This window comes from Myxine glutinosa, chromosome 4 (assembly GCF_964187855.1).
Source record: "Myxine glutinosa chromosome 4, kmMyxGlut1.1, whole genome shotgun sequence".
Taxonomy (NCBI): domain Eukaryota; kingdom Metazoa; phylum Chordata; class Myxini; order Myxiniformes; family Myxinidae; genus Myxine; species Myxine glutinosa.
This window is the reverse complement of record NC_136264.1, coordinates 10,448,917-10,473,056: the sequence shown is the minus strand read 5'-3', so window position 1 is coordinate 10,473,056 and position 24,140 is coordinate 10,448,917. Positions and strand designations below refer to the sequence as shown.

Below are 24,140 nucleotides of genomic sequence, written 5' to 3'. Positions count from 1 at the left end.
TGTACGGGTGGAAAACAGTGACATCTGTGTACGGGTGGCAAACAGTGACATCTGTGGACGGGTGGCAAACAGTGACATCTGTGGACGGGTGGCAAACAGTGACATCTGTGTACAGGTGGAAAACAGTGACATCTGTGTACGGGTGGAAAACAGTGACATCTGTGTACGGGTGGCAAACAGTGACATCTGTGTACGGGTGGAAAACAGTGACATCTGTGGACGGGTGGCAAACAGTGACATCTGTGGACGGGTGGCAAACAGTGACATCTGTGTACAGGTGGAAAACAGTGACATCTGTGTACAGGTGGAAAACAGTGACATCTGTGTACAGGTGGAAAACAGTGACATCTGTGTACGGGTGGCAAACAGTGACATCTGTGTACGGGTGGAAAACAGTGACATCTGTGTACGGGTGGAAAACAGTGACATCTGTGTACAGGTGGCAAACAGTGACATCTGTGGACGGGTGGCAAACAGTGACATCTGTGGACGGGTGGCAAACAGTGACATCTGTGTACGGGTGGAAAACAGTGACATCTGCGGACGGGTGGAAAACAGTGACATCTGCGGACGGGTGGAAAACAGTGACATCTGCGGACGGGTGGAATACAGTGACATCTGCGGACGGGTGGAATGCAGTGACATCTGCGGACGGGTGGCAAACAGTGACATCTGTGGACGGGTGGCAAACAGTGACATCTGTGTACGGGTGGCAAACAGTGACATCTGTGTACGGGTGGAAAACAGTGACATCTGTGGACGGGTGGAAAACAGTGACATCTGTGTACGGGTGGAAAACAGTGACATCTGTGGACGGGTGGAAAACAGTGACATCTGTGTACGGGTGGCAAACAGTGACATCTGTGTACGGGTGGAAAACAGTGACATCTGTGTACGGGTGGAAAACAGTGACATCTGTGTACGGATGGAAAACAGTGACATCTGTGTACGGATGGAAAACAGTGACATCTGTGTACAGGTGGAAAACAGTGACATCTGTGGACGGGTGGCAAACAGTGACATCTGTGGACGGGTGGCAAACAGTGACATCTGTGTACGGGTGGAAAACAGTGACATCTGTGTACGGATGGAAAACAGTGACATCTGTGTACAGGTGGAAAACAGTGACATCTGTGGACGGGTGTCAAACAGTGACATCTGTGTACGGGTGGCAAACAGTGACATCTGTGTACGGGTGGCAAACAGTGACATCTGTGGACGGGTGGCAAACAGTGACATCTGTGGACGGGTGGCAAACAGTGACATCTGTGGACGGGTGGCAAAGTTACTACTTTACGGAGTACGGAGCATTCATATAAGAGATGGACACTACTATGCATGTCCAGCTAAGGGGTTTAGCAGCCCCCTTGGGATGACCTTTTTGCACTTTGTTCCCTTGGGACAGGAGGAACGTGAGGTTAGGACAGGAATTTGTAATTGGTTAATGGTGCAAGCGATTGCTCGCCTACTTCCTCGTGAAGAACACCATGGGATACTTAACATCCAACAACCAATGTCGGCAGATGGGACGTCCGTTTAATGGCCATCCGATGGACGGGACACACACATTGATGGAAATACGTCAATGGCTGGGTTCATTATGATACATAGAAGAGATGGTTTTCATTGTTGGGGCATGGGGCAACCATCACAACATCAGGATGTGGCTTTGGGAGGTTGTTTGGGCATTCTTTGCCTATTCATCTTCATTTGCTTTATTGATGACCTAAGGTCAGGTGTGAGGTTGTTCAGTGATAGTCTGAGTGTTCAGCATCATTCATAACACCTCTGATTAATGACACAACATATGCCCGCCCTGCAGCAAGATCTAGACAACATTCACTCTTGGGCTGACAAGTGGAAGTTACATTTGTGTCTGCAATGTACCAGGAAGGGATTATCTCTGGCAAGATATCCTCAGGGTGCACCCGTGGTTAACATTGGTGTTACTATCTCCAGGTCCTCCAAACTCTGCATTCCGGAGTGCTCAAGCAAAACAGCCATAGTTTACACAGTAGCATTAAGTTGTAGGCCTGGCACTGTGAGGACCTCAACATCTTGCTACCATCATCTCCAAGGCATTCACGTCACGTGTGATGGACAACTGAACACTTAACCTGGATGGTAGCATATAAAGCATAACTAAGAAGCTTGACTCTTGTCTAAATTGTACTCGATGGTAGCTTTTCTTTTTTTTTTACTTGCGCCACATTTATTAACAATGCGTTTCCTTGTGTTAAAATTGGTGTTGAAGGCTCTTGCAGGCCTAGAGTGTGGAATGTGGATGGTTCTGACTGATGTACTGATGCGGTACTTGTCTCCCATGTCCCGTCTGCTCTCACCCCCAACCATTTCCGAGGCCCTTGACAGATGCAGCCGCACACTTGTATTGATCCACCCCCATGCTTCACTATAGATGTTGTACAGTGACCAATTTACTGCTCCTAGATCCACCTTTGAACCAAGTGCTGTTATGTTGATTAATGCCAAACTATTTCAAACTTGGACTCGTCTGTAAAGAGCACCTTCTTTTGGTTTGGTCATCCCGCCATTTAACTTCCGCTGCCCAATACAGCCTTTTTTGTTTGGTTGCGTGGCCTGGGCAAAGGTGTTCGGGCTGCAGCTAATCCAGAGACCACTTTGCGCTGTGCATCTTGCTGTTCTTGAAGAAACATTAATACCTGTATTTTCGGCTAGGTCATTCACAAGATCTCTGGATCATCATCCATCATGTACAGGCTGTGCCCTGAAGTACTTAAGATAACTTATTGAGAGTGTGGGCTTTCTTCCTCAACTGCACCAGTTTCACGTATCCTCCTCAGTGATGCATTTCAATCATTCAAACAATATTCATTCATTCATTCATATTCATTCATTCACGTAGCGACAAAAGCTTAGGAACTATAGAGCGATTTATTTATTTATTTATTTATTAATTTGTTTTATCAATCATTTTGCCTAAAATACTCCCCAACACTCACTGATGAACCTCTGAAAGTTTGACGAAGATCAGTTTGGCCATTCCTGAGAACAAATGGTGACACTCACACAGACAGATATGTATAGAATGAAACGCACTGCCGGGAGGTACAGGTAGGTTCTCAGGAACTTGTCTCGTTTGGGCGTGCATTTGTCTTCCAACATGGCAATGATCCCATACCTGGCCAATGTGGAGAAAACTCTCTGGAATGTAAGAGGTTTTTGGAACACACACAAAGATACCTTGGCCTGCACAAACTCCTGGCATGAATGTCATTGCGGCTTTATGGGGTTATATTGACACTGAGAAAGTCAAACATCAACCAAACACTTTTGACGGATTGGTGAAAGCACAATGGCAGACGTGGATCGGCATTCCACAGTCATACACTGATAAACTGTATGGGAACATGAAAACAATGGCTCGTGCTTTAAATGAAAAACATTCATTTTGTTTTTACATATTTGCTGTAATAATGCATTCTGTATATAATAATGTATGATTCTCTCAGTTGCGATTACTCATTATTTGTGCATATCCGTTGTGTTTCCATAATCATTTCCAATACTGTATCGCACACGGTTACGTCACAAACGTCAAAATAGCATGCCATGTGTTGGAAATGTTCATAGCACACATTGCTTTCGTTACTTAATATTTCTGCTTGATTTGATTCTTCTCCTTCCCAGGAGTTGCAGAGTAGAGTGGAAGTGTTCTGTAACCAGGCGCACGAGGCACTGGCCCAGCCAACACCCGACTCGGCGACGATACTCGCTCTGCTGGACATGGTGCCCGGTCTTGGCTCTGGTCTTGCTCTCTCGGACGTTTCTCGGCTACGACAAGGTCTGCAGCAGGCACGCTGGCTCGATGAGGTTTGTTTCTGAGAATGATGGGAATTTCCCATCATGCCACTTGCCACATCACTTACAAATCTTCCATCCCATTCATCATCTTCTTCCCACTCCTCTCCTTCTCATCTTCCTTCTCTCAATTAATATTGTCTTTTCTTTCCATTTTATTTTAATTTCCTCCTTTCCCTTTACCTCCACCCACACCTTTTCCTCGCTTTTCTTTTCTAACTAGTTCATCTCCTTTGTTGGACCTTGTATTTGATAACTATATGGCATCTTGAGATTGCAAGGATTTAACCTTTCCATGACTAATTTGTGCATCAAATAGGTTGTACAGTCTGGTACACTAGGCAAATGTACCACGTTGAATACGAGTCATTTCATGTGAGCCAAATGTACCAAGCTAACTCTTAATTAGGGTCGGGCTGACAGGATGGCCTTGAGGTACGCACACGCACCTCTCAGCTGTCTAACATGGGTTTGAATGTCGAATGTTGGCCCACCTATAACTGTCATCCTGGTGTTTCACTTGCATGGTGATTCATCAATGTGTGTGCCGTCCCCCTCGGATGGATGTTAAACGGCATCATGTCTGCAGACATTAGTTGGTCGACTTTAAAGATCCCACGGTGTCCTTCGTGAAGAGTAAGCGTACTATCGCCGGCAACATGATGAAATTCCAAAAATCCAGCCCTAACATACAGAGGGCATTGCATCAGTGGCACAGCAGTGCCCTACCCTGCAACCTTGTGCTGCATATGGAAGAAGAAGAAGCCAGGGGTTATTTAATTGCTTGAAATGTCCAAGTGTCTGGTTGGTATTTCTGAATGGACATACCTTCGTTTCTGAATGGACATATTCAAAACTACTAGTCCTGAGCTTACCTGGTTGTGGACTGGTGTGATTGAGGTTGATGAATATTTTAATGTGGCATCACCGACCATGACCCAAAATCCAAGGCCGAACCCCAATATAATTTTTTTTCAACTTGTATATGTCCATCTTTGGTATCGAATGAAAGTATTTGAAGAGATGTATTCATTTCCAAGCTCATTAGTTTAATAACCACTAAAATGTCTGGTCGAGAGAAGGAAATATGGAAAGATAATTCCGTTACCCAGAAAGTTGCTAATCAACCACAAATGCCAATCAGGTGACCAAATCTCCCATCGTCCTCCGTCTGACACCTTTTACCTGGGGGTGACATGGCCAACCTAACCGGGGATTGTACTCACCGGTTTGTACTCACCTTATCTTCTCCAATCAGGGGCAGCCGAGTGAACTGCCGAGTACGGAACAGCTAATGTTGTGGAGCCAACTGGTTGGGAAAGAACATCCTGAACTGCCAAGTCGCATCAACCTTAGCCGAGTCAATGGGAAAGAGACGAATTCATCGGGGCAGCGCGGTCACAGTCAGCGTGCCGATCGGTCCCCATGGACAGGCCCTTTCTCTCTCTCTCTCTCACTCTCACTCTCACTCTCGCTCTCGCTCTCGCTCTCGCTCTCGCTCTCGCTCTCTCTCATGGCCCTGACTTTGTGAAGGCGGGGGTACACCATCCTAGATGTGGGGGATCTCTGTGTCGGTCCTGGGAGATGAATTGGCTGTCTCCGTGCCACAGGCTTCTTCAAGAGAACTGTCCAGGGTTATACAACAACAACAACCACAACAACTCTGCCCTATATAACCAGTAGTCGCATCAACATAAAAATCTGACATTCACTACTGCCACAACTCATCTTTCTCTACTGCACATTATCAAAGGCGATGCTCTTCGGATCATTGGCATCTTAAGGAATTTGAAACGCTCCCCTCCCACCCCCGCCCCTCTCTATCTTTTCAGTCTCTGAGAAGGGCCGTCTTGCTCCACCTGCCCTCTATTCTATAAGCCTAGTTCATCCTAGCTCAACTTATCTTTGCTTTCTCTGCCGAATTTCCAATTGTTACCATCTTTAATATCTAATACCTCTCTTCTTCCAATCTTGTAACTGACTTCTACTCAGATATTTCAACATCTATCGAGACTCTAGAGTCTCAAAATCGTAATTCTTTTATCTTCAGTATAATTCTGTCCTTAGTGTATGATCTGCTTTACCCCCTATTAAGCTGTTTATTTGCTGTCATTAGCGTTATCGCATTTTTACTTATTGCACCATTATTGTTATTGATGTGAAGTGCTTAATGCACACTATTACGGGTGCAGGTTAAGCAGAATCTAGTGCAGACGAATCGTGTTACGGTGGATACAATGAGCAGCCTCATGGAGGCTGGTCAACGACTGCAGCCGCACCCTGCCGTTCGAAAAGCCATGGCGGAGCTGCAGGAGCTGCTCGCGATTGCTGAGCGATGGGAGGACAAGGCGTCTCTCTGCCTTAATGCCAAGTACGTTATTAACTATCCTCTCTCGCTAACAAGTTCCTCTATTTACTCCTTTGCACATTTTCTTCTTTTTTTCAACAGGGAAGACAAATTCATAATTACCCCACACCCGCAAAATGAAAAGTGTGGTGAAGCAATTCGTTCATGTCTGTCTGTCCATCCATCTGTCTGAATAATAATAATAAAAATAATAATAACAATAATAAAATTGTTGATTCTATTCCACATATCGCAACAGCATGTGGAATTTCATGTGGATTACATCATTAAAAAGAAGAGAATAAAACAAGAAAAATGGATCATTGCAATAAATTATAAATTGGTAAAAAAAATGACAAGGTCATAGAGTTAAACTATAAAATAACAATAAAATTATATAAAAATGTATACGCACATGCTACCAACATTGAGTTAGTCCAATTAGCACAGACCTGACGACGCTGAAACCACATTTCATTTAACATATGAACTAAATAAGGTAACGAACTGTTCTTCAAACGTTTTAACAACAGAAATCAGGGATTTTGGTAATCTACCTAAGGATCCGTGTGCAGCAATTAATGGGGGGAAAATGTACAAATTAATTTGTAGTTTTAAAAGTTTTTTCGATGAATACAATGCAAAGTGATTTTCTGTGTTCTTCCAGACTAGGAAGTGTATACTGAGACAAAACTTGTTGGTAAAAGTTGAATATTTGGATCCCAATATTATGCGAAGAGCATGTTTTTGAACTTTTGCAATGCGGAAGTTTTGGTGTTTTGTAAGAGCTCCACTCCAAACAGGTGCTGCACATTCCAAACCTGGTGTGTATCAAGTTTTGGAGTAATGTCATGTAGGATCCATCTTGCAATGCAGATTCTGTGATCTTAGCAAAATGATCTGCAAGGGATGTTGGTTTTAACTTTTCCAAAGAAGGAGAGTTATTTTGGGGGTATCGGGACAATTATAGAGCGTTTCCACGCATCTGGGACCTTTCACTGTTGAAAAGAGGAGTTAATTATGTGAGTTAGAGATGTTGCTAGCTCAACAAAAAATTTGTAGAGAATGCCAGCAGATATCCGGTCAGGCCCACCAGAAGTTTTTTGACGAATCGTTGCGAGTACTTTTTGTACTTCCCTTGGGTTTACACTTGGACATGGTTTTGGAGCTAGAAGGTAGGCTGGAAGCAAAGTCATATTAAGAGGGTCCAGATCAGAAGAAACACAAATAAAACTAGAAAGAGCAATCAGAGATTCTATGGGATTTTCGACCTGGGACATGAATCGGAAGACAGTTTTGTCATTTAGCAGTACTTTGGCTCTGAATTTGTCCCGATCGCACATGCACAGAGAGGAATGAAATAATATTTTTACTCTGTCTGCCTGGCAGTTAAATAAAATGGAAAATCATTCCAAACAGGAAACTTGCTGTTTTAAGGACGTTATAAAGGACGCAAACAACAGGCACAAAGAACTAATATAACATGTTAAATAAGGTGATTTAATAAACACTGGATAAAACGGTGGTAAAACCCAGAATTTCTTTATTTCCGTGACTTTATAAACATTTATTTAAATTGAATAATATACACGTAATTAATATGATTGAATAATAAATCTATATATATAAAACACAGTTTGTGTGTGTGTGTGCGTGCGTGCGTGCGTGCGTGTGTGTGTGTAATGTTACCGATAGACTCCTAAACGGAGAGGCTTACGTGCTTGATATTTGGCATAGACATGGCCATTGAGCCTGGGACGAACATGGCCGAACTCAAAATATTTGACGATTCATATTTACCTCAGCGCATTTCAGCGCACGGAATCAACGGAATCAGAGAAGGTGGGCGCTGATTCGCTCAGAGCGATCACATGATGACGCTATGAACGCTATGAACGATATGACGCTATGGACGCTATGAAAAAAAAAATCGCTATGATGCTATGAGACGCTATGAACGATATGACGCTATGACCGCTATGACGCTATGAACGCTATGAAAAAAAAAATCGCAATGACGCTATGAAACGCTATGAACGCTATGACGCTATGAACGATATGACGCTATGAACGCTATGACGCTATGAAAAAAAAAATCGCTATGAACGCTATGACGCTATGAACGCTATGACGCTATGAACGCTATGACGCTATGAACGCTATGATGCTATGACGCTATGAAAAAAAAAAATCGCTCGCTTTGCCAAGGGGCTCGCTCCCCCCCCCCCCCCGTTCCCCTTCCCTCCCCTTCCCCCTCCCCCTCCCCTCCCCTGCCCGGCAATGCCGGGTACTTCTGCTAGTATTGAATAATGTACTTGAACACGGTAGAACACAAATTGCCTTCATAATACTTACCAGAACCTCTAGTTTTGCAGTACTTGGATATGTTCCATAAGAGTGGTGGCAAGTGGTTGCATAATAGCAGCTGTCAAGCACAGCCCCTGAGAAGTGGGCGTGTCATGTTACAGGGTGCAATATCACGGTGAAGAGGAGACGGCTGATGTGGCTATTTGAGATGCTGATTGACATTGCGTTCTGTGGTGATCAATAAAGCCTCCATCTCCTAAACCGCGACTCAATGTCATCATATTATTGTATATGGGTGATGTATCAAATTGCTTCAGTAATACTGAACTTCCAGGGTTTTTTTTTTTAACGATCCTTAAAATTATTACTTTATTAACATTGAAGTGCAGCATATACAATGCTTTGAGAAAGTATTCACACCCCTTGACTTTTTCATGTTTTGTTGTGTTCGACTGAATTTAAAGTGAATTAAATTTTAATTTTTTGTCACCGATCTACAACCCATAATGTACATAATGTACCCATAATGTACACAAAATAACCCATAATGACAAAGTGAACGCATGCTTTTAGAAATTTCTACAAATTTATTGAAAATAAAATAAAGAAATATCTAATTTACATAAGTATTCACCCGCCTGAGTCAATACTTTGTAAAAGCACGTTTGGCAGTGATTACAGCTTCGAGTATTCTTGGGTATGTCTGTATCAGCTTTGCACATCTGGATTTTGGGAGTTTCTCCCATTCTTCCTTACAGATTTGCCCAGACTCTGTCAAGTTAGATGAAAAGCATCAGTGAACAGCAATCTACAAGTCTTTCTACAGATTCTCAATGGGGTTCAAGTCTGGAATTTTGGCTGGGCCACTCAAGGACTTTCACGTTCTTGTTCTGAAGCCAAACCAGTGTTGCTTTGGCTGCATGATTGGGGTCATTGTCCTTTTGGAATGTAAATCTTCGCCACAGTCTAAGATCGTTTGCACTCTGAAACAAGTTCTCCTCAAGGATTCGCCTGTATTTGTCTCCATTCATTGTTCCCTCTATCTTTACAAGTGTCCCAGTCCCTGTTGCTGAAAAGCATCCCCATAGCATGATGCTGCCACCACCATGCTTCACAGTAGGGATAGTGTTAGATGGTTGATGAGCTGTGCTCGGTTCTTGCCCGATGGAGAGCTTTGCATTCTAGCCAAAGAGTTCAATTTTCATTTCATCAGACCACAGGATATTTTGCCTCATGCTCTCAGAGTCTTTCACGTGCCTTTTTGCAAACTCCAGGTGTGCTGTCATGTGCCTTTTTCTCAGGAGGCCGGTCGAGGCCGGTTTAGGTCTAGGTCTAGGTTTTTTCTGGGCCGGTGCTCCTGCCTCACACCTAGCTCGGCTTCACGCTGTTGAAACCAAAGCTTTCAGAATCTTTGGAATCTCCGGCGATGAAGCTAACTCCGAGGGCCTTTCACTTACTTAGCGCAGGCAGGTTGGTGGTCTTTCCGTCTTCTACCGACTCCTCTCCGGCCTTGCTCCCCCAGCTTTATCTGTGCTCTGTCCTACAAATATTCCTACAGGTCGCACAAGATCTGCCTGCAACCCTCTTATGGTTAAACTGCCAAAATCTAGGCTCTCTGCTCACCTTCATATCACTTTTCTCCCGCCTCTGGAACAAACTCCCTCACTCTCTTCAATCCCACTCCTCCCTCCAGGTCTTTAAAACAGCTGTTCACCACCATCTCTTATCTTCCCCCATCCAAAACCTTGATCTTTTATACCCCTGCTAATTTCACCCCAGATTCACTTTTTTGAAATACCAACTTCCTTCCGGGAAGTCCTTGCAGTGTCCTTGTGTTTTATACTTCTCCCACCCCTCCCCCCCTTCTCACGCCTCCTCCCCCCCAAGCCTTCTCCCTCCCACAGATCTCCCGATGTCTCTGCTCTCAAATGTTGTGTTTGTGTGCTTCCCCTTCTCTCCCCATCTTGTCTACCGCTCCCCTTATTATATACTTTGTGTGTCTGTTTGATTTTTTGCGTGATAAATGTTAGCTCTTTCACGAGCCTCGATCTTGTAAACAACAACAACAGGCATTTTAAGGCCATTTTCCCTGCTAGAGCGGGGGTTAGCCTTGCGGTCCCCATGACAATGTTCTCCATTTTGCCCTATTTTCTGCATCTCCCCTTGTTAATCCCCTTGCCCGCCAAGTTCGATCTTGTAAACAAAAAAACAAAAAAGAAGGAGTGGTTTCCGTCTGGCCACACTTCCATAAAGCCTGGATGTGTGAAGTGCTGCAGAGATTGCTGTCCTTCCCCAGGTTCTCCCATCTCAGCCAAGGAACTCTGTAGTTCTGTCAGAGTGGTCATTGGGTTTTTGGTCACCTCCCTGACCAGTGACCAAGGTCCATTTTGCCCGGTTTCTCAGTTTGGTCGGACAGCCAGCTCTAGGAAGAGTCTGTGTATTTTCCATATTCTTTCCATTTCCTAATGATGGCGATCACTATGCTCTTGGGAACTTTCAACATTCTAGAAATTGTTTTATACCCTTCCCCAGATCTTTGCCTCCTCACCATTCCCTCACCATCCTCACCGTTCTACGGGCAGTTCCTTGGACTTCATGATAGATTTTATGCTCTGACATGCACGGTCATCCGTGGGACCTTATATAGAAAGATCCTCCGTCCCAATTTAACCTCAATAACTCCATTTGAGACATTTTGCATACGATGAACCGTCAGGTGTTGCACGCTTGCCTTAGAATTTAGATGATGATTTAACATTTTACATTGTCGCTCGATTTTGCTTATTTTGGATTTCGAGTTGGAAGAAATAAAACTTCTGTGCACAGTTGATCAGTCTATTCACCAAGAGTGCACATTCTGTGTCGTGAAATGGTTATTCTTCTTTACCAAAATGGTTAGCCAACTTTTGCCATTCCATCAAACCTTTATTTTGTGATTAAAACCATGAGATTTTGAACGAGCCGTTTTTTGCACGTACCCACTGGATCGCTGTAGGCCTCCACTGCCGGTGACGACGCTCCAGGCGATTGTGAATGAAGCCGATCGTGTTCCTGCACATCTACCCAAGGTCCTCGCTTTGAAGCAGGCTTTGCTCGATGCTCAAGACTGGATTGGCTTGGTGGAAACTATGCAGGTGTGCATGTTACACATTGTTCCTTTGACTTTGGTTTACACGTGAAATGCATACGTATGCTTGATATTGTTGAAACGTAGGATGCCAGTTTTGAACTGTGTGTGTGTGTGTGTGTGTGCGTGTGTGTGTGTGTGTGTGTGTGTGTGTGTGTGTCTGTGTGTGTCTGTGTGTGTGTGTGTGTGTGTGTCTCTCTGTCTGTGTGTGTGTGTCTCTGTGTGTGTGTGTCTGTGTGTGTGTGTGTGTCTCTGTGTGTGTGTGTGTGTCTGTGTGTGTGTGTGTCTGTGTGTGTGTGTGTGTGTGTGTGTGTGTGTGTGTGTGTCTGTGTGTGTGTGTCTGTGTGTGTGTGTCTGTGTGTGTGTCTCTGTGTGTGTGTCTGTGTGTGTGTGTCTGTGTGTGTGTGTCAGTCAGTCAGTCAGTCAGTCAGTGTGTGTCAGTGAAATGTTCGACTTATCAAGTTTGGTTGTCTTCCTGGTTTGGGAACTGGTAATCTGGAACTGTAATCGTTTAAAATAAATAATATATGTACACCAAAGGGAAATGAAAGCTTTTGATTTTGCTCTTTGGAGTGTAATGGAGGATTTTATGAACAGTCAATTTTTCTTGTTTATCTTCTTATTTTGAATGTCACAGATGTGTTTCCAATCTGGTGCAATAGTCATTCTCTAAATATGCCCCCTCAAGATTTTATTTCTCAGCAAGTGTAATTGTATCTTGGATGATGGATTATCACTCCTGCTGGTGACTCACTGGGATCTCTACAAGTGCTTTATTTTATGCTGATCGTGTCAGGATGTCAGGTTTGTGTCAGTATCTGGAAGGAACTCTGTTCAATATGGGCAGTGTTGTTGATGATGTCACAGGATGTGCGGTGGTAACACTGGGAATTTGGTAACAAAAGCTGGGATTTTCATATTTGAAAGATGTGAGGATCATTCATTTCATGAAGAAGACAAAGATCAAAAATATATGCTCCTGAGCTCAGAATTCAATTTAGAAAATCTCAAAAGTTCCTTTGACCTTGGAGACATGATTGAGGCATCAGGAGGAGGAGGATTAGTCGTTTGATCAAGAGTAAAGTCAGCCTGGAAAAGTTGAGACAACTATGTGGGATCATGAAACACAGAAACATTCCATTATGTATAAAGGTTAGAGTGTATAGTGCATTCAGAAAGTATTCAGACCCCTTCACTTTTTTCACATTTTGTTATGTTGCAGCCTTTTGCTGACATCGCTTAAATTCATTTTTTCCCTCATCAAGCTACACTCCATACCTCATAATGACAAAGAGAAAACAGGATTTTAGAAAGTTTTGCAAATTTATTAAAAAGAAAAAACTGAAATATCACATTGACATAAGTATTCAGACCCTTTGCTATGACACTTGAAATTTAGTTCAGGTGCCTCCCATTTCTCTTGATCATCTTTGAGATGTTTCTGCACCTTGATTGGAGTCCACCTGTGGTAAATTCAATTGATTTGACATGATTTGGAAAGGCACACACCTGTCTATATAAGGTCTCACAGCTGACAATGCATATCAGAGCAAAACCAAGCCATGAGGTCGAAGGAACTGCCTGCAGAGCTCAGAGACAGGATTGTGTCGAGGCACAGATCTGGGGAAGCCTACAAAAAAAATCTCTGCTGCATTGAAAGTTCCCAAGAGCACAGTGGCCTCCATGATTCTTAAATGGAAGAAGTTTGGAACAACCAGGACTCTTCCTATAGCTGGCCGCCCAGGCAAACTGAGCAATCGGGGGAGAAGGGCCTTGGTAAGAGAGGTGACCAAGAACCCGATGGTCACTCTGGCTGAGCTCCAGAGATCCTGTGTGGAGATGGGAGAAACTTCCAGAAGGACAACCATCACTGCAACACTCCACCGATCTGGGCTTTATGGCAGAGTGCCAGACGGCAGCCTCTCCTCGGTGAAAGACACATGAAAGCCCGCTTGGAGTTTGCAAAAAAGCACTTAAAGGACTCGGACTGTGAGAAACAAGATTCTGTGGTCTGATGAGACCAAGATTGAACTGTTTGGCCTCAATTTTAAGCATCATGTCTTGAGGAAACCAGGCACCGCTCTTCACCTGCCCAATACCATCCTAACGGTGAAGCATGGTGGTGGCAGCATCATGCTGTGGGGGTGTTTTTCAGCAGCAGGGACTGGGTGACTGGTCAGGGTTGAGGGAACAATGAACGGAGCAAAGTACAGAGATATCCTTAATGAAAACCTGAAACAGAGCGCTCAGGACCTCAGACTGGGCCAAAGCTTCACCTTCCAACAGGACAATGACCCAAAGCACACAGCCAAGACAACGCAGGAGTGGCTTAGGGACAACTCTGTGAAGGTCCTTGAGTGGCCCAGCCAGAGCCCTGACTTGAACCCAATCGAACATCTCTGGAGAGACCTGAAAATGGCTGTCCACCGACGGTCCCCATCCAACCTGACAGAGCTTGAGAGGATCTTCAGAGAGGAATGGCACAAAATCCCCAAACCCAGGTGTGCAAAGCTTGTCGCGTCATACCCAAGAAGACTCGAGGCTGGAATCGCTGCCAAAGGTGCTTCAACTAAGTACTGAGTTAAGGGTCTGAATACTTATGTCAATGTGATATTTCAGTTTTTTCTTTTTAATAAATTTGCAAAACTTTCTAAACTCCTGTTTTCTCTTTGTCGTTATGGGGTATTGAGTGTAGATTGATGAGGGAAAAGAATGAATTTAAACGATTTGAGCATCAGGCTGCAACATAACAAAATGTGAAAAAGTGAAGGGGTCTGAATACTTTCTGAATGCACTGTATATTGCCTCTAGCCCTACCTGTATCAGACTGGTATTGATGTATGGAAGTGAAACATGGGCAATGCAGATCAAAGATGTAAAAATAATGCAAAGAACAAATGAGAATAATATGGTGGACGAATGAATGGCTCGTCTTCGAAAGAAGGAATTCCGAGCTCAGAAATCAGGGAGAGGTTAAACATGAACACGAGTGAAAAAGAACTTGGGAAGAGAAGACTTTAGTTGGTGTGGTCATGTGCAACGACGTTCAGAAAACGAGTCTGTAAAGAAACGATAAACCTCGTGGTGGAAGGAAGAAAGCCGAGAGGACGTCTGAAAGAGACATGCATTGAAACTGTCAAAAAATTGGAATGTTTTTGTTTCCACAACACTGGTGCATGAGATGAAGCCGTTTGGACTTTGGTGGAATGCCATCATTTGACCAACTCCCTGACAAAGGGGGAAATGGTCGTAAAACGTTTATTTGATAATAGCAGGGGCACCCAGCGTTGCCTGATGATGTTCGAATCCTGTTAGCATTTTGAAGAAACCAAAGGTTAATTTTCTATGGTGGACGAAAACACTTTCCGACACCCACGAAGGAATGGGGTCGTTTAATATTACAATTCACACAGCTACAAAGGCTTGGGCACAATGAAGCGATTAAAACAAATAAAATCCAACTTTCTGTTTCACAATTATTATTTTTTGGCCTAAAACACTCCCGGGCACTGATGAGCTTCTGAAAGTTTGAAGAAGATCCGTTCGGCCATCCCTGAGAAAAATTGCAATGCACACACACACATACAAACATCTCTTAAAGTATAGAGTCCTTCCCTCAAAAGGAGAAAAACAAGGCTCATCCATTTAACTGTTTGTTTGTTTGTTTTCTTCTGTGTCGCAACTTGTCAAACATACAAGAAAGAGCGTATACTGCAGGGCAATCCTGATTTTTTTTTTATGCCATACAAGGCTGCTGAACACCCAGCTCTACATAACCAGCACTACATAACCAGGTCAGGTTAGTATCAGGCACAACCAGCTCTAGATAACCAGGTCAGGTTAGTATCAGGCACAACCAGCTCGAGATAACCAGGTCAGGTTAGTATCAGGCACAACCAGCTCTAGATAACCAGGTCAGGTTAGTATCAGGCACAACCAGCTCTAGATAACCAGCTCAGGTTAGTATCAGGCACAACCAGCTCTACATAACCAGCTCAGGTTAGTATCAGGCACAACCAGCTCTACATAACCAGCACTACATAACCAGGTCAGGTTAGTATCAGGCACAACCAGCTCCAGATAACCAGGTCAGGTTAGTATCAGGCACAACCAGCTCCAGATAACCAGGTCAGGTTAGTATCAGGCACAACCAGCTCTAGATAACCAGCTCAGGTTAGTATCAGGCACAACCAGCTCTACATAACCAGCACTACATAACCAGGTCAGGTTAGTATCAGGCACAACCAGCTCTAGATAACCAGGTCAGGTTAGTATCAGGCACAACCAGCTCTAGATAACCAGCTCAGGTTAGTATCAGGCACCACCAGCTCTACATAACCAGCTCAGGTTAGTATCAGGCACAACCAGCTCGAGATAACCAGCTCAGGTTAGTATCAGGCACAACCAGCTCGACATAACCAGCTCAGGTTAGTATCAGGCACAACCAGCTCTAGATAACCAGGTCAGGTTAGTATCAGGCACAACCAGCTCTAGATAACCAGGTCAGGTTAGTATCAGGCACAACCAGCTCTACATAACCAGCTCAGGGTAGTATCAGGCACAACCAGCTCTAGATAACCAGGTCAGGTTAGTATCAGGCACAACCAGCTCTAGATAACCAGGTCAGGTTAGTATCAGGCACAACCAGCTCGAAATAACCAGCTCAGGTTAGTATCAGGCACAACCAGCTCTAGATAACCAGGTCAGGTTAGTATCAGGCACAACCAGCTCTAGATAACCAGGTCAGGTTAGTATCGGGCACAACCAGCTCTAGATAACCAGGTCAGGTTAGTATCAGGCACAACCAGCTCTACATGACCAGGTCAGGTTAGTATCGGGCACAACCAGCTCTAGATAACCAGCTCAGGTTAGTATCAGGCACAACCAGCTCTACATAACCAGCTCAGGTTAGTATCGGGCACAACCAGCTCAAGATAACCAGGTCAGTTTAGTATCAGGCACAACCAGCTTTAGATAACCAGCTCAGGTTAGTATCAGGCACCACCAGCTCTACATAACCAGCTCAGGTTAGTATCAGGCACAACCAGCTCGAGATAACCAGCTCAGGTTAGTATCAGGCAGAACCAGCTCGACATAACCAGCTCAGGTTAGTATCAGGCACAACCAGCTCGAGATAACCAGATCAGGTTAGTATCAGGCACAACCAGCTCTAGATAACCAGCTCAGGTTAGTATCAGGCACAACCAGCTCTACATAACCAGCTCAGGTTAGTATCAGGCACAACCAGCTCTAGATAACCAGCTCAGGTTAGTATCAGGCACAACCAGCTCGACATAACCAGCTCAGGTTAGTATCAGGCACAACCAGCTCTAGATAACCAGGTCAGGTTAGTATAAGGCACAACCAGCTCTACATAACCAGCTCAGGTTAGTATCAGGCACAACCAGCTCCAGATAACCAGGTCAGGTTAGTATCAGGCACAACCAGCTCTAGATAACCAGGTCAGGTTAGTATCAGGCACAACCAGCTCGAAATAACCAGCTCAGGTTAGTATCAGGCACAACCAGCTCTAGATAACCAGCTCAGGTTAGTATCAGGCACAACCAGCACTACATAACCAGCTCAGGTTAGTATCGGGCACAACCAGCTCGAGATAACCAGGTCAGTTTAATATCAGGCACAACCAGCTCAAGATAACCAGCTCAGGTTAGTATCAGGCACAACCAGCTCGACATAACCAGCTCAGGTTAGTATCAGGCACAACCAGCTCGAGATAACCAGCTCAGGTTAGTATCAGGCACAACCAGCTCTATATAACCAGCTCAGGTTAGTATCAGGCACAACCAGCTCTAGATAACCAGCTCAGGTTAGTATCAGGCACAACCAGCTCGACTTAACCAGCTCAGGTTAGTATCAGGCACAACCAGCTCTACATAACCAGCTCAGGTTAGTATCAGGCTCAACCAGCTCTAGATAACCAGGTCAGGTTAGTATCAGGCACAACCAGCTCTAGCTAACCAGCTCAGGTTCGTATCAGGCACAACCAGCCCGACATAACCAGCTCAGGTTCGTTTCAGGCACATCCCGCTCTCGATAACCAGGTCAGGTTAGTATCAGGCACAACCAGCTCTAGATAACCAGCTCAGGTTAGTATCAGGCACAACCAGCTCTACATAACCAGCTCAGGTTAGTATCAGGCAGAACCAGCTCCAGATAACCAGGTCAGGTTAGAATAAGGCACAACCAGCTCTACATAACCAGCTCAGGTTAGTATCAGGCACAACCAGCTCTACATAACCAGCTCAGGTTATTATCAGGCACAACCAGCTCTAGATAACCAGCTCAGGTTAGTATCAGGCACAACCAGCTCTAGATAACCAGGTCAGGTTAGTATCAGGCACAACCAGCTCGAGATAACCAGGTCAGGTTAGTATCAAGCACAACCAGCTCTAGATAAGCAGGTCAGGTTAGTCTAAGGTACAACCAGCTCTAGATAACCAGCTCAGGTTAGTATCAGGCACAACCAGCTATAGATAATCAGGTCAGGTTAGCATAAGGTACAACCAGCTCTAGATAACCAGCTCAGGTTAGTATCAGGCACAACCAGCTCTAGATATCCAGCTCAGGTTAGCATAAGGTACAACCACCTCTAGATAACCACGTGAGGTTAGTATAAGGCACAGCTAGCTCTAGATAAGCAGGTCAGGTTAGTATGAGGTACAACCAGCTCTAGATAACCAGGTCAGGTTAGTATAAGGCACAGCTAGCTCTAGATAAGTAGGTCAGGTTAGTATAAGGTACAACCAGCTCTAGATAAACAGGTCAGGTTTGTATCGGGCACAACTAGCTCTTGATAAGCAGGTCAGGTTGGTATAAGGCACAACCAGCTCTAGATAACCAGGTCAGGTTAGTATAAGGCACAGCTAGCTCTAGATAAGCAGGTCAGGTTAGTCTAAGGTACAACCACCTCTAGATAACCAGGTTAGTATAAGGCACAACCAGCTCTCGATAAGCAGGTCAGTTTAGTGTCAGGCACAACCAGCTCTAGATAACCAGGTCAGGTTAGTATCAGGCACAACCAGCTCTAGGTAAGCAGGTCAGGTTAGCATAAGGTTCAACCAGCTCTAGATAACCAGCTCAGGTTAGTATAAGGCACAACCAGCTCTAGATAACCAGGTCAGGTTAATCTAAGGTACAACCAGCTCTCGATAACCAGGTCAAGTTAGAGTAGCAGGCACAACCAACTCTTGATAAGCAGGTCAGGTTGGTATAAGGCACAACCAGCTCTAGATAACCAGGTCAGGTTAGTATAAGGCACAGCTAGCTCTAGATAAGCAGGTCAGGTTAGTATGAGGTACAACCAGCTCTAGATAACCAGGTCAGCTTGGTATAAGACCATTTCAACATGATTGTATTCCATGTAAACATAGACAACTAGATGTAGACTTGGAATAACACAACTCACACTGTGGCAATTAGGATAGATGAGGTAGCTTGTCAAATAGATGAAGTAGCTTGTCAAATAGATGAGGTAGCTTGTCAAATAGATGAGGTAGCTTGTCAAATAGATGAGGTAGCTTGTCAAATAGATGAGGTAGCTTGTCAGATAGATGAGGTAGCTTGTCAGATAGATGAGGTAGCTTGTCAGATAGATGAGGTAGCTTGTCAGATAGATGAGGTAGCTTGTTAAATAGATGAGGTAGCTTGTCAGATAGATGAGGTAGCTTGTCAGATAGATGAGGTAGCTTGTCAGATAGATGAGGTAGCTTGTCAGATAGATGAGGTAGCTTGTCAAATAGATGAAGTAGCTTGTCAAATAGATGAGGTAGCTTGTCAAATAGATGAGGTAGCTTGTCAAATAGATGAGGTAGCTTGTCAAATAGATGAGGTAGCTTGTCAGATAGATGAGGTAGCTTGTCAGATAGATGAGGTAGCTTGTCAAATAGATGAGGTAGCTTGTCAGATAGATGAGGTAGCTTGTCAGATAGATGAGGTAGCTTGTTAAATAGATGAGGTAGCTTGTCAAATAGATGAGGTAGCTTTTTTTTTTTTTTTTTGTATACAGAGTCGAGGCTCGTGAAAGAGCTAACATTTATCAAACAAACAAATCAAACAAACAAGCAAACAAAGTATATAAAAAGGGGAGCGGTCGACAAGATGGGGAGAGAAGGGGAGGAAGCACACAAACACAACATTTGAGAGCAGGGACATCGGGAGATGTTTTTGGAGGATAGATCGCTCCTTGATGAGGTAGCTTGTCAAATAGATGAGGTAGCTTGTCAAATAGATGAGGTAGCTTGTCAAATAGATGAGGTAGCTTGTCAAATAGATGAGGTAGCTTGTGAAATAGATGAGGTAGCTTGTCAAATAAATGAGGTAGCTTGTCAAATAGATGAGGTAGCTTGTCAAATAGATGAGGTAGCTCGTCAAATAGATGAGGTAGCTTGTCAAATAGATGAGGTAGCTTGTCAAATAGATGAGGTAGCTTGTCAAATAGATGAGGTAGCTTGTCAAATAGATGAGGTAGCTTGTCAAATAGATGAGGTAGTTTGTCAAATAGATGAGGTAGTTTGTCAAATAAATGAGATAGTTTGTCAAATAGATGAGGTAGCTTGTCAAATAGATGAGGTAGCTTGTCAAATAGATGAGGTAGCTTGTCAAATAGATGAGGTAGTTTGTCAAATAGATGAGATAGTTTGTCAAATAGATGAGGTAGCTTGTCAAATAAATGAGGTAGCTTGTCAATAGATGAGGTAGTTTGTCAAATAGATGAGGTAGTTTGTCAAATAGATGAGATAGTTTGTCAAATAGATGAGATAGTTTGTCAAATAGATGAGGTAGCTTGTCAAATAGATGAGGTAGCTTGTCAAATAGATGAGGTAGCTTGTCAAATAGATGAGGTAGCTTGTCAAATAGATGAGGTAGATTGTCAAATAGATGAGGTAGTTTGTCAAATAGATGAGGTAGTTTGTTAAATAGATGAGGTAGTTTGTCAAATAGATGAGGTAGCTTGTCAAATAGATGAGGTAGTTTGTCAAATAGATGAGATAGTTTGTCAAATAGATGAGGTAGCTTGTCAAATAGATGAGGTAGCTTGTCAAATAGATGAGGTAGCCTGTCAAATAGATGAGATAGTTTGCCAAATAGATGAGGTAGCTTGTCAAATAGATGAGATAGTTTGTCAAATAGATGAGGTAGCTTGCCAAATAGATGAGGTAGCTTGTCAAATAGATGAGATAGTTTGTCAAATAGATGAGGTAGCTTGTCAAATAGATGAGGTAGTTTGTCAAATAGATGAGGTAGTTTGTCAAATAGATGAGGTAGTTTGTCAAATAGATGAGGTAGCTTGTCAAATAGATGAGGTAGTTTGTCAAATAGATGAGATAGTTTGTCAAATAGATGAGGTAGCTTGTCAAATAGATGAGGTAGTTTGTCAAATAGATGAGGTAGCTTGTCAAATAGATGAGGTAGCTTGTCAAATAGATGAGGTAGTTTGTCAAATAGATGAGGTAGCTTGTCAAATAGATGAGGTAGCTTGTCAAATAGATGAGGTAGCTTGTCAAATAGATGAGGTAGCTTGTCAAATAGATGAGGTAGCTTGTCAAATAGATGAGGTAGCTTGTCAAATAGATGAGGTAGTTTGTCAAATAGATGAGGTAGCTTGTCAAATAGATGAGGTAGCTTGTCAAATAGATGAGGTAGTTTGTCAAATAGATGAGGTAGCTTGTCAAATAGATGAGGTAGTTTGTCAAATAGATGAGGTAGCTTGTCAGACTTACATATTGAATGGTTTGAATGTACGTCATGAAATGTTTAAAGACCAAGTTTATTGAATTAATGTTGTAATTAAGGGAATGCCTTTTTGTAATAAAGCAGATATTGTGAGTCGTTTTCCTTCTTACAATCCTCGTTTTGTTACTTTGCTGAGTAATGCACAGTGTTTTCACAATTTTGACGCCAACAGAGCGGAGACCACTTTCCATACTTGTCGGTGCTGGAGCGCCTCCTGGTGCAGGGTCGTCAGATTCCAGTGAGACTGGACGTGTTGGCGCCGCTCGAAGCACAGGCCACAGCAGCACGGGCGTGGCGCTCTCGTGCCCTGCGAGCGTTCCTCCGTCGATGTTCATCTCACACCTTACATGAGGTATGGGAATTCGGAGTAAGGGGTTCTCTCTTCTCTTTGTTTAACGGTGTCTTAATACTTTTAATGTTGAGCGTTGGCCTACATCATGTTGGACAAGGACGTTCTGATAGGTGTACACTTTTATTTGAATTACAAGAACACGAGGAACAAACACCGTTATTACGAGTTACAAAGGGAATAGGAGGCAATAATAATGGAACTTGGAATTGGTGGAACTGCCTTCCCGCAACAAGTTGTAATTTGTATGCAAATCACTGAATTTATGGGAGTATTAATTAATTGTTCTGCTCGTTGACCAATTGTGACCAGTGATGAAAATACAATCGATCCTGTGTTTGTTTTTTGCCTCCGTCGACGAAGTTGCCACAGGCATTATTTCTCTCTTTACACACAGTGCATTCTGAAAGTATTCAGACCCCTTCACTGTTTTCACATTTTGTTATGTTGCAGCCTTATGCTGAAATCGTTGAAATTCATTTTTCCCTCATCAATCTGCACTCAATACCGCATAATGACAAAGAGAAAACAGGATTTTAGAAAATTGTGCAAATTTCTTATAAATAAAATACTGAAATATCACATTTACATAAGTATTCATACCCTTTGCTATGACACTTGAAATTTAGTTCAGGTGCCTCCCATTTCTCTTGATCATCTTTGAGATGTTTCTACACCTTGATTGGAGTCCACATGTGGTAAATTCAATTGATTGGACATGATCTGGAAAGGCACACACCTGTCTATATAAGGTCTCACAGCTGATAATGCATATCAGAGCAAAAACCAAGCCATGAGGTCGAAGGAACTGCCTGCAGAGCTCAGAGGCAGGATTGTGTCGAGGAACAGATCTGGGGAAGCCTACAAAAAAATCTCTGCTGCATTGAAGGTTCCCAAGAGCACAGTGGCCTCCAGAATTCTTAAATGGAAGAAGTTTGGAACAACCAGGACTCTTCCTAGAGCTGGCCGCCCGGCCAAACTGAGCAATCGGAGGAGAAGGGCCTTGGTAATGGAGGTGACCAACAACCCGATGGTCACTCTGGCTGAGCTCCAGAGATCCTGTGTGCAGATGGGAGAAACTTCCAGAAGGACAACCATCACTGCAACACTCCACCGATCTGGGCTTTATGGCAGAGTGGCCAGACGGAAGCCTCTCCTCAGTGAAAGACACATGAAAGCACGCTTGGATTTTGCAAAAAAGCACCTAAAGGACTCTCAGACTGTGAGAAACAAGATTCTGTCATTGTCCTGTTGGAAGATGAACCTTTAGCCCAGTCTGAGGTCCTGAGCGCTCTGTTTCAGGTTTTCATTAAGGATATCTCTACTTTGCTCCGTTCATTGTTCCCTCAACCCTGACCAGTCACCCAGTCCCTGCTGCTGAAAAGCACCCCCAGTCCCCCACAGCATGATGCTGCCACCACCATGCTTCACCGTTGGGATGGTATTGGGCAGGTGATGAGCGATGCCTGGTTTCCTCCAGACATGTCGCTTAGAATTGAGGCAAAACAGTTCAATCTTGGTTTCATCAGACCACAGAATCTTGTTTCTCACAGTCTGAGAGACCTTTAGGTGCTTTTTTGCAAACTCCAAGCGGGCTTTCATGTGTCTTTCACTGAGGAGAGGCTTCCGTCTGGCCACTCTGCCATAAAGCCCAGATCGGTGGTGTTGCAGTGATGGTTGTCCTTCTGGAAGTTTCTCCCATCTCCACACAGGATCTCTGGAGCTCAGCCAGAGTGACCATCGGGTTCTTGGTCACCTCTCTTACCAAGGCCTTTTTTTTTTTTTTTTTTTTTTTTTTTTTTGTATACAAGATCGAGGCTCGTGAAAGAGCGAACATTAATCACACAGAAAGACAAACCGACACATAAAACATATAACATCGGGAGCGGTAGACAAGATGGGGAGAGAGGGGGGGTTAGGACTCAAACACAACATTTGAGAGCAGGGACCGAGAGACATGGAGACATGGAGAGATCTGAGAGAGGGCGAGGGCTTTGGGGGGGGGGGGGGGCATGGGAAGGGGGCGGTGGGAGAGGTATAAAACATATGGACACTGCCAGGACTTACAAGAAAGAAATTGGAATTTCAAACAATGTGGATCTGGGGTGAATTAGCGGGGGTAGAAAAGATCAAGGTTTTGGATGGGGGAAGATAAGAGATGGTGGTGAACAGCTGTTTTAAAGACCTGGAGGGAGGAGTGGGATTGAAGGGAGTGAGGGAGTTTGTTCCAGACGCGGGAGAAAAGAGGAATGAAAGAGTGAAGGTGAGCAGAGAGCCGAGATTTCGGCAGTTTAACCATCAGAGGGTTGCTGGCAGATCTTGTGCGACCTGTAGGAATATTTGGGGGACAGAGCACAGAGAGGGCTGGGGGTGCAAGGCCAGAGAGGAGTCGGTAGAAGACAGAAAGACCACCTACC

At 43.9% G+C, this 24,140-nt stretch overlaps 1 protein-coding gene across 1 annotated transcript in view; it reads left to right on the top strand.

The window, feature by feature from the left end:
• LOC137424414 (lysine-specific demethylase 5C) overlaps positions 1-24,140 on the top strand; it is a 192,450-nt gene that overhangs the window by 111,550 nt on the left and 56,760 nt on the right. Inside the window, exons 20-23 of the mRNA XM_068111843.2 lie at positions 3,670-3,852; positions 6,033-6,211; positions 11,490-11,628; positions 21,547-21,726. Coding sequence (XP_067967944.2) covers positions 3,670-3,852; positions 6,033-6,211; positions 11,490-11,628; positions 21,547-21,726 — 681 coding nt within the window. The remainder of the gene's footprint in view (positions 1-3,669; positions 3,853-6,032; positions 6,212-11,489; positions 11,629-21,546; positions 21,727-24,140) is intronic.